The sequence below is a fragment of the Tinamus guttatus genome, unplaced genomic scaffold (genome assembly GCF_059628265.1).
Source record: "Tinamus guttatus ecotype Peru unplaced genomic scaffold, ASM5962826v1 Tinamus_guttatus_pri_ptg000004l, whole genome shotgun sequence".
Classification (NCBI taxonomy): Eukaryota; Metazoa; Chordata; class Aves; order Tinamiformes; family Tinamidae; genus Tinamus; species Tinamus guttatus.
Window position 1 is genome coordinate 1,401,866 of NW_028288538.1, and position 11,492 is coordinate 1,413,357.

General features: G+C 40.4%; 1 protein-coding gene across 1 annotated transcript; it reads right to left on the reverse strand.

Moving 5' to 3' along the window:
- Window positions 1-8,758: 8,758 nt before the first annotated feature.
- On the reverse strand, window positions 8,759-11,183 carry CUNH15orf61 (chromosome unknown C15orf61 homolog). The gene is made up of 2 exons (XM_010217845.2): window positions 10,859-11,183; window positions 8,759-9,291 (listed from the first exon to the last, which is right to left on the reverse strand). The coding sequence occupies exons 1-2, from the start codon at window positions 11,181-11,183 to the stop codon at window positions 9,164-9,166; spliced, it is 453 nt and encodes a 150-aa protein (XP_010216147.2). The 3' UTR covers window positions 8,759-9,163.
- Window positions 11,184-11,492: the final 309 nt, after the last annotated feature.

The following is an 11,492-nucleotide window of genomic DNA, read 5'->3' on the forward strand; positions in this document are numbered from 1 at the left end:
AGCACAGAATACTCTGCTAAGTCACACGCTGCTGAGGTAAAGTTCTTTCTCAAACGTTGTTTGAGCTTTAGGAAAAAAAAATCTTCGATTGCCGTTAGCAGAGAGAAATTCTCTCTCTGTTCAATAACTTTATAATTTAGTTCTTGCACTAGAAATTAATAGAGCCCCAACTCTGAAGTATCTAAGGAATTAGCGCTGCCTGTATGGACTTATCTCTGTTCAAATGAACCTTTTACCTGTGGTCCCTGTATACCTTTCAATGATGATTCATTTTCTATTACATTTTAAAGAATAGGATACAAAATCACAGAATATCTATAGAACCAAGATTTATCTAAAATGCCTTTTCCATCTACAAGACTACGGGGAAAACGAACTCAATTTGCCAGATTTGCATAAATATTGTGGAGCATACCCAGGGCTAATAATAACCTTAATGCCCCATTCTGATTTGTGATGATGCAGCTGTAATCAAACTTAAGGGTTCTTTATATCTTAAGAAGTAAAGCACATCAAGCATCGCTTTCTTGATAAAAGTTTAGTTTTGCCACATATTTTTTTAAAACCCACTTTTCATGAGCAATTTTCATGCTAACTACAACAACATTTGCCACAAGTAGTTAAAATTTATCAACTCTGCAGAATTCCTGCTATGAGAATGGAACTTTATACTGCCATCTAAACTTAAATGTTTCCCCAGCGGGGTGGGGGGGGAATTTTTTGTAACAAAAATACATATATTTGTTAATATGTATTATAAGGCATTCTTAAAGTTCAGGATTTGACTGTCACAGAAATTTTCTCTTAAAAAGTTTCTGACAGAGGGTTAGAAAATTCAGAAAGTCACAGGAAAAATAATCAAGCAGTCAGATTTTCTCCACTCAGTCTAGATGACATTGTCAGCAAGAAATATGCATGATATACTATTTATAATTACGTAACTAAAGTTGTCCACAGTGAAATAGCACTTCAGAATTTGTAAAATTCCTTAATTACAGAAGAATCCTGAAAGCCCATGACTTTTGTAAGTGTAAAAATGTTTTTTTATCTGTGTGGGGAAAACATCCTTCAACAGTGCCTTAGACTCCCAGCCTGGTTTTACGCTATAAAGCATGAGAACAGTTAGTTGTCTCAGTGCAGTCTGCTGCTGCTCTCTGCTGCTTTCCACCGCTGCTGGAAAGGACAAAGGAGATCTTGAGATGGCCACAGAAAGAAAATAACTGTTTGTTTCCAAGCAAAATGCTGACACAGCTGAATGCTGAAATTGTTAGATTCGCCATCCTGTGGAATCTCACAGGAATATCAGTGAGTGGTATGGAAGAATGTTGTGCCCCCCCGTCCCGATTCCCTGGAATAAATGATAACATGCAGGGTCCTCAAAAAGTAAGGAAGTTATTACTTGATTCCTTCTCTAATTCCCACTGCAAAGGAAGGTGTCTAACACAGTCATTTGCCATCTTCCCGCTACCATAGTCATCGTATAACAAAGTTCCAAGTCCAGCTGCTGAACCTCCATAAAAAGAAGGGGGAACCTGGACCTAGCAGGTTTCTCCACCTGTTTTGCATGTTAGTGGTGGAGGGATGCGTGAGGTGAATCTCAGGAGCGAGTCAGGCCCCTGCAAATGAAAAATGCCAAGCCTAGGACTCACCCTCCTCTTTAAAAAGCATTTCTTCACATATGTGCACATGTGTTTTGATTTTTGCTTTGTTTGGTTTTCCCAGTCCTTGCAATACTGCAACTGTAAGTATTCAATGACAGTGAAAGCCAGTAACTTGTGCTAGTTGTACTAGCCCACATGGGGAGGTGAAGTGCATTAGAACCAGGATTTGGATCCCAAACTAAGTTTGTCTTGTTCTATGCTCAGACCATTGGGTAGAAGGAAATGGGGCGTAGGAAGGAAAGTCAGGATAAAGCTGAGTCAGAAAGCCCTGCAGTTTTCATTATAGCTCCTACTGAGCATCTTTGGAAAATTCGCCTCCCTACTCCTCTGCTCTCTCCCGCTCTGACATAGTATGCTTTTACTAGAGAACAGGCTCAGTAGTTAACAGTTGTGAACTACATGTGCCAAAATATATTTAACACTTCTCAATTCTAAAATATATTAAACTACTGAAACTGTTTTCTGTACTATACAATATGCAAATTTTATATATTATATAAAACAGACCCAGAGGAAGCAAAATCTAGTCGTCAGTCTTTGGTTTACTAAAGCCAATTTATCATCTCTGTTTCCTCACAGAACCAGCTTCTAGATAGATATTACATATGAAAAAGAATAAACTTGTCATTTTGTAGGAAAAAACAGCACTTGGCTCGTTACTTTAGTAGCAGATACTTTCTTGTCTCTCTTTGTTGTTATTGCCGTTGAGAGATTAATACATACATTTCTAAATGAATAAAATTACATACTATGATGAAATTCACCTTTGTTTCCTTCCCACATCTTCAGATTACCGTTGAGTGCAGCAAGCTGAATTCCCTCAGGCTTATGATAAAAATTAGGTCAGCAGTGTCTGGTCTTTCTAAACATGCTCCAAAAAGGCATCTCCCAGGAGAGAATCACCCAAATGTACTACATTGGGCAATACGAGTGTAGAAAAAGATCCCTTAAAAACGCATTTAAGACTTGCAGGGAACCAGGTACCTTCCTTCCACACCTTCTCAATCTCATGACCTTAGAGGCAATGGACTGTTCATCAAGCGAAATCATGAAATAAATTGGTATTATTTCCTCTTCAAAGGGAGCAGAATATGGTCACCTGGATCTCTCAAAGCTCTTTCTCATTTATCTCACTGTTAAAAAAAAAGAAAAAAAAAAAGGCTTGATTTCAGCTGAATTATGTTTATCTCCTGCATTAAGATATGAATGTATTTTAAAATACAGGAAAACGCAAGCATGTTTTATGCTTAACATAAATAATATTGTTTAAAGGCTGGACATGATGCACAATTACAATGCAAACTCTAGCAGTTGGATTGAGCAAAATGACTGTGTCTCGTTCGTGATCTTGCTGTGCCCCACCAGATCAGCTTCAGGGGCTGCGTAATTGTTTCTGCCAACTTATACATTCCTGAGTAACAACAAAATTATTGTGATTTTTCTTACTAAATAATTCATACATCACAAGCATGTACATAACCAGGCCCATGAATCACTAAGCATGTAGCAATCATATCTAATGACATTTCTTCTTTGAGAACTCAAACAGATATTGACCTTACAATATTTAGAATTTTGTCCAAAATTTTCAAGAGTCCTTTAGAAATGTTATATTTTGAAATCTGTTTTAAAATTGAAAGTTTCCTTGATCAGACCTTTTGTCTGAAGGACTGCTTTGACTCATGTTTTACAGTTTTACTCTATTAGGGTTATTAATATTGCCGAAAGTAATAAATTGGCTTTATAGTGAACTAATACAGGGCTCATAAACTGTGCTTAAAGTGATGCAGTTGCTATTAAGATCACACTTTTGCTCTACCAAGCAAATAGCAACTATTAATGCATCCAAACTGACTACAGTATTTACAATGTAATGTATCACATCATTTTGAATGCAGCTTCATTTTTAATGACGAATAGATACTTTATATATATATATAAGATATACTTTTTGCAATTAACCTCCTCTTCGAAAATATTAAGAATTGTGATGGTTTATAACTTGAACTCACACAAAATCATGATCTCTTATAGCCTACTGCAGAAAAGTCTCACACTACTAAAGACTTCCTTACTTTCTAAAAACATATCACAGTGTATCTACTAGGACATAATTAGCATAAATAATTAGGGTTAAATTACGCTTGTCTTTGAGTAACATATATTTTGTGATATGTTAACCTTCTTTATTTCAGCTGCATTTATTCACTTACATACTCGCAAAGGGCAATAATATCCATTGACTACCCTAATGCAAATTTTGATATTCTACTGCATATGCTGTATTTGCTTAATTGCTAACATAACAACCGTAACATCTTACTCTTTTCTAGAAATGAAAAATATCTTTTAAATAAGCTTGGAATACAGTAGTATCTTTCCAAATTCCCTTGCTCGTTCTCCAAAGCTATCCCTCTTCCTTGACACATTTGAACTGAATGACACAGCCTAGGAATGCACAAATTGACATACACTTCCATGTGTATTTTTGGGGAATAAAATCAAGGCACTTCCCAGAACTATTACTTACTTTTTCTGTAGCGAATATGAAGGGACATTAAGGAAGGTTACAGCAATAGCCAATTTAATTTAAAGGCCAAAGTAAATAATATATGAAGGCATATCTCCTTTGTTTGAGACAAAGTTGGTCCTAATCAGAGGCCTAAGGGCATTCAACTATTATGAAATACTTAAATTTCCTTCAATAAAACATGAATCAGGGAAATCTACCATTAGGACTCACCAAGAGATCTAGACATTGAGGAGTTTTTCTTTTATTAACTATTCAGCTAGTCGATGTTTTTCCTCATTTTTTTCTGTTTACCTACAGAATGACTCCCATCAATGATATTTCACTAAGAATCATATTAATTACCCATCACAACGTGCAGTAACACTTTTCTGAATGGAGGAAAGCTGAACTCTAGATTCCCGTTCTCTTCTTCCAGACTGCGTTAGCAACGTGAGGAGTATCGATGGGTTTCAGAATACTTTGAGCTCAAGACATCAAGCTCAGGCAACTAATTTCCTTCAATTCCTTTTGTTAGTTTTCAGTCACAGTGTAGTCATCCTCACCACCAAATCCAGCCTTTCCCATCCTTTTCCTTTATTCTACTGAAACTGTTTATGTTAAACCCTCTCATTTGCTCAGTGCAAAAGAGAACAAGTATTTCCTCCAGTTCATGTTCCTATAGGGGTTTCCCATCTTCAGTCTCCTTCCTTCCTCCATCTTCTTTAAACGCAGCAGTTAAAAAAAAAAAAAAAAAAAAAAAAAAAAAAAAATGGTATCCTTTCTGGCTGTTGATGGCTAATTAACCTGCCTTCCTGTTCCACAGCTGTGGAGTTGCAACTGCTTTAAGTGAGTAAATTAGCTGACTAGGATGCCCTTCCCTGGAAGGGCTCAGGATTGACAATTTCTCTCAAAATATAGTTACACAAACCACAGTTATGCCCTACTCACTGTGCACAAGTGAGCTCAGCAAGGCCACATGCTCGGGGGCTCCAACTCAGATACAAACTCAGGTTCACTACTTTGTCAGAGACTTCTCTGCTCTTAAAAGAGGGTGCTGCTTTACTTCACAGGAATACTGAGAAACTACAATCCGTTAGTGACTGGCAACATGTGCATAGGTGATAAAAAACAAACAAAGCAAAACAGATTTTACCAAATGCTGCTACATAATCACAGTTACGGTATTTCCAACAACACAAAGTAAGTTAAGGATAGATCTAATGTGCTGAAGGGCCACTTGGCTCCAGGTTCATCTAGAGACTGGAGAGAAGCACTGGGTATGGCTTGGGTGACAGGGGATTAAGAGGAAGGGACACAGCAACGTTTCTGTGAGAAAATGTCAAAGTATTAAATTGTAAACAATGGAGAATATGAATCCTTACTCCAGTGCAGAGGTGGTGTCACAGTGCAGTGTTAACTTACGCTGACAAGTCAGGTGCAGTGGTGCCCTGCTGAAGGTCAGCCAGCAGTACCTCTGCTCTGCTAGTCCCTAGAGGAGGGCTTCCACACGGAAAACTGATCTTTACGTGAAATAAACTGCCCAGGTCAGATTTCTGCATCAGTAGTCATTAAAACAAGCACAGAAACATCTGAGTGTTATCAGAATTTGGGCAAGTATAGAGGAACAGAAAATGGTAGTTCTTGGGGCAATATCATTAGTTCTACAAAGTCTCCAGCGAAAAAATTTGTCAAACATACAAAAAGGTATAAAAGTGAAATATAGTAATTAAGACCTGGGCTTTATCGATTGTGTGGCTTAAGTAATTTTTCACTACAAACATAAGATTTAATAAGTATAAGTACTTAAAGATCTTGACTTGGCTGTAGTCATTAGCATGTAATTGAACTGGTAAAAAAAGATCAGTTAAACCTATGTTGATTACCACCTTATCTTTGAAAGGCAATTAAGGACCTCAATCATTGCAACAAGACTTGATTGTGCAGCCTTTATTGGACATTGATCTTTCAGCAAAGCGCAGTTACATTTTCCATTAATTTACAGTAACACAGTTTAACTCAGATACCTGAGACCATTGACCTGGGTACGATGTAACGCCAAGCTCTCGTTTAGGTTAAGATCCCCCCCGTAGTCATTACTGTTTAAAAAGGGACTGCTACAAGAAGTAGCTACCTGATCCTCTGGGTTTAGAATAAGGTTTCATCTACTACTTTATCAGAAGTAGTTGTTAAGTGAGGGGAAACAAAGCTCTTTGCCTTTCCATGTCATCCCTCACTCACGTAAACATCATCCTTGAGTACAGTAGAGAGATAATTAGGACAAGAGTTACAAGAGAAACTACATTTTGTTTCAAATGAAAATGGAGCAAATCCGCAAAAAGTTAGAGAGGTCACTTTATAGTTCAATTATCTTTCACAAAATGTAAACATAATTGTGTGCATAGCATATATGGCATAATACATACAAAAAGGAACTTGCCAATTAAAACAATTACAGGTAAATGATTGTGGAATAATCAAGTTCGCCTTTTGAAGCACCAGGGTTACAAGACAACCCAAAAAGATCCTTACAGGCAAGACACAACTGCTTGGTGTTATGTATGCAAATACATAATGCACCTTTAAACAATAATAAGTTAGAAGTTCTTATTAAAAGTCATCTTTTATTTCCTTTGGTTCAAATGCTTGGATCTCTCTACAAGGGAAGACCCTGTTCTCCTCATCCAGGATTGTGTTTAGGACTCAACAGCTACCAGGAGGGAGAGTTGAGGGTGCTGGGAAGCGCCGGCTCCCGGAGCAGCGTTCCCCGCGTGCCGGGGTAGCGCGGCGCCGCACGCCCCGTCCTGCTCGCCGCTCCCGCATCCCCCAGAGCCGTACAGACATTCTGCTTTAGACCAGGTGGGATGAATCTTCCTGGCCCTTTTGTCCCTCAGCATTCCGTCCGTCATGCATTCAGACTGATGCTCAAGAGCAAGTGAGCAAAACAAGAGAGAGAGATACAAAGAAGCAACATTTTGTAGCAAAAAGCAAATTAAAGCCAGATGAAGTATTCTACCTTTGGCTGAAGACAACCAAGTAGGTTTATATTCATACTTGAAAGCGATTTTGTAATGATTTATTAACTCAAGCAGCAGCCATTATAAATATCTTATTTTCCTTTTGAGTACTCTAACAGGCTTTCTACAAGTGTTAATGATACCAGTGAATGATACTATATTTGCACTCTGCCCTCAGACATCTTCTGGTTCATCCTTTAGCGTGATCAACTTCATAAGAGCAAGAGGTCTATTGATTTTCATGTAATACAAGAAAATATTACATTTGCTTAATTGTTACACAGTGAGATCATTGAACAAGAAATCAAGGCTCTATTTAATGCTGCAAGCAGCACAGAATTGCAGCAATCAATAGGGTAGTTTGTCAAAGATGTTCTCCAAGGAGACTTGCCCATCACCGTATGGACAAGGAGTCACGCTGCCTGCATTTATCGAAAAACAGGTAAGCAAAGTCAGCAGTACACATTATCAGAAATCAAACAACTGCAGTGAGTGGAGGTGCAACTCCAATGAAGAGCTGTATTTATAGTCTGGTAATTAAAAAACATTTTATCAACCTAGCGTTGAGACTAAACCTTTACAGCAAGGTATTGACAAGATCCGTGACAATGAATGAGCAGTATTTGACTTTAAACTTATGAGCTGCAGTTATTTAACTTCAGCCAATACAGTGAAAATCAGTTCTAGAAAAATGCCAACAGTCAGTTTTATTATTAATGATGCTTCTTGTAATACTATCTCTTCATCTCTGAGACCATTTAACTTGTGTCAAGAGTACTATCCAAAATTAAATACAGTAGTGTAACTGCTTCTTTGATTAAAGTGTCATTTACTGTTGCTTTTTTTAAAAAAAAAAAAAAAAAACACATGTATTGCTTCATTAAGTGGGAAACAGTTCCATTATCTGGAATTAAGTAAAAAGTATTTAAATTACATTACACTGTAGTCATGGCTTGAGAGTCATTTATTTGGGAACAGTGATTCCCTACCCCCAAAATAATCCCTACTCATTTTTCATTTATATTCCATCTTATGGAGATTGGAATACATAACTTATGTCACCAGAACTGGAATTCAGAATGAACAGGATTTATTTGCTGGCATTAAACTCAGCACCAACAATATCATGTACAGGTGTTTGCTGTGTTTGAACTCATTATCCAGCTATTGTTACTTTCTACTACCCAAATAACTCCCTAAAAGCCTTCTATTTTTCTAGGTTCCTGGATGAATTTAAGTCTTTTCTCCATCATGTCTGCTGTTTTGTAACACAACTGAGCGCAGTATTCTTCTCATTCTCCTGCATTATTTAAAAACAACTTGTAAATTTGTGCACGAAATTCAATCGTCTAGATTAGCTGGGTTTCATTAGTTACCTGTAAAGCAATGAAAAAAAATACAGATACCTGGAGTATAAGAATGGCAAAAAATATAACTGTAAAACATATCTTAGATATTTTATTTAAATATTTTTTGAAGACATAATGTTCTGAGGGCCCAAAAGTGTTCTGGGCAGTTGCAAGGAAACATGGACTCATTTAAACAATCTGGCAACTATGACAGTTAATGTATTACAAAACATCTAGTCACAGTGTGTATTTTAGCAGCTTATAATTACATTCCATACTTTGAGAAAGTTTTCTTTGCTATAGTTCACTTCCGTAGCTTGATAGATAAATCTTTTTTACATATTCAAGTTTTTGTTCAACAGTTCTTATCTCTGACTTTAGCAAATTCAAACACCCTTAAAAATATTAACTCTTCTCCCTAGGCTTCAACCTTTTCAGCTTTACTAACCTTGGCAAAAATAAACTTCTTTTCATCAAAAAAGGTCTCTTGAAGACTCCTCCATAAATTAAGATAGACACCGAAAAAAATGAAAATTGTCTTCACTTTTTTGTATTCGGAGGCAGTAGATATTTGCAGTAGCTATAGCATGGAAATCCACCAAATGACAGGTACTCGAGGGTGTGATTTCAGTACATTGCACCTTCATCTTCTTTATTTAGGAAATAAATAGTAACTGGGCCACAACTTGTATGAACAGTCTCTGTGACACTGGCAAAGAACCAGGAGCCAATTCCATATAGTAAAGTTGGGATGCCTAAGAGAAAATAAAAACATGTTACATACAGAGATAGCAAGCCAGGAAAATGAAACCTGACTGTTAACTGTAATGAGGGCTTCGAAGTGAGAGGAAAGGCATTCCTGCAAACGCAGCCTTACTAAGACGTGGCCCGCGCTGAAACACTCACGGGCAGAGCGGCTGGTGCACCTTTCCTGCACACAGGAAGCATTAAAAATCAGCAGATAGTTTAACAAGAGCAGGATTAGGCTGGAATTAACAGAAGAAGAAAATGGGAGGATATCAGTGCAGAAGTAAAGCACGGTCATACATACAGCTTAATGCTTATTGATAAAACCCCCCCGAAACTGAACTGTGAAGTCTCTAGCCACCCACTCAGTTACCTGTTCAGTTTCACTATCTATCAGAGCAGAAAAGGGACGGAAAACAGGCAGAGCCTCATAAAGCACCACAAAGTTGTTTGTGGGAAAATTAGCTAGTAGTGAAGTAGGTAGCAGCGAAGTAGACAGTAGTGAAGAGCACCAACCCCAGCACAACTAGCCTGGGTGTAAAGGTGTGCGTACAAAGTGCTAACGTTTGCAGTTATTCGCAATCACCAGGAACACTGCACCTGACGTGGGAGGAAAAATGGAGCTAGATTTACGCCCTGAATTCAGTGAGCTACTAAAAAACTGAATTTACTGTGATAATAGTTACTTAGGTGCTTAAGCTAGAGCTTAGGTGTCAAAGGAAGGAGATGAGTTGACATTTTAACGGCGTTTGCAGATCACTGAAATGTAAAACACACAAAACATGCAAGAAAGGTGGGTTAGGTCAGACTGTGCAGTGAAAAATAACGTAGGATTTAAAATGATTACAGAAAAATTAATCTCGGTGATTACATTTTTGTTCCACTATGTCAGTCCAGAAAGATCACAAAATGAGGAATGGCTGGCACATTATGGAAGAAAAAAACCACAAAAGCTTGCAAGTCAGCATCTTTGAGGTTTTTTTTTTTTCCCCAAAGACATAGGGAAACGACCTGATAAAATCTGAAAGCCCACTGCAACTGACGGAACTTAAATACGCCACACTTGAACACTGAAAATTACTTTTGGTTAACGTATTTCCAAACATACCTATCCTTATTTTTTCTTAATGGAAAGAAAGCACTGCATTTTTGCTTTTAACTATTTACACCGGAGCAATACCTCATTACTATTCATACTGTAGCAACACTTTATTTATACCGCAGTGGCACCTAGGAGCAAAACGGGCCCCAGCCCGCCACTACCTTCGCCACTGCCTGCTGCAAAGACGCGAAAATTCCCCTAAACGCTAAGAAGCGAATTAGTGTCCTGTAACTCCTGCCAGCGCCCGGGTTGCTCGCTTGGAGGGCCGAGGGCTGCGGGACGCGAGGTTCCCAGGTGGAAAAAGACACCCCCGCGCGGGCGGCGATCCCGCGAGCTAGCAGCGCTTCCGCGCGCGCCCTGAGGCAGTTCTACGCAATTTTAACTTTCTTTAACAGCCGAAGAGACCCGGCGAGGCGCCCACCCCCAGCCGCCCCCTCCTCGGGCGGCGGCGGCCCCGCTCCGCCCGCCCTCACCGGCGTTGAGGAGCTTGAGGGCGCTGAAGGCCGCGTTCTGCAGCGCCAGGTCGCGCGGCGCGGCTCGCGAGCAGTGGTACTTGACGAAGGGGAAGCAGCCGGTGCGCAGGACGTGGTAGTTGGCGCCGTCCACGCGCCAGTTGAAGTGCGACAGCCCGAACTGGTCGTTGCGCACCGCGCTGTACTTGACGCAGTACGAGGTCCAGTGGGGCAGGCCGCGCTGGCGCAGGTGCTGGCTCAGCACCTCCGAGGCGGCCGGGCGGCCCCGCCGCGGCCGCAGCAGCAGCAGCAGCGCCGCCTCGTGCAGCCGCCGCAGCGCCAGCATCCCGCGCCGGGGCCGCCGCGGGGACAGCGGGGGACGCCGCCGCCGCCGCCACCACAGCGCGCCCGCGCTGCGCGTGCGCGCACCCCCCCCCCCGCAACGCGCATGCGCGCGCCGCAACGGTCACGCGAAGGGCGGGAAAGGGCGGGCGCGCGAGGGCCGTTAACGGTCGCGCTGAGGCGACGCTGAAGAAGAGGACGGGAGCGAAGCGGTCGGAGGCTTAAAAATAGTCCTGGTCGGAGCAGGCACCCCGCACTGGCGCATCCCGCAGCTACAGCTTGAGGCAGAGTAACACGAGGGAGGGGAAAACTG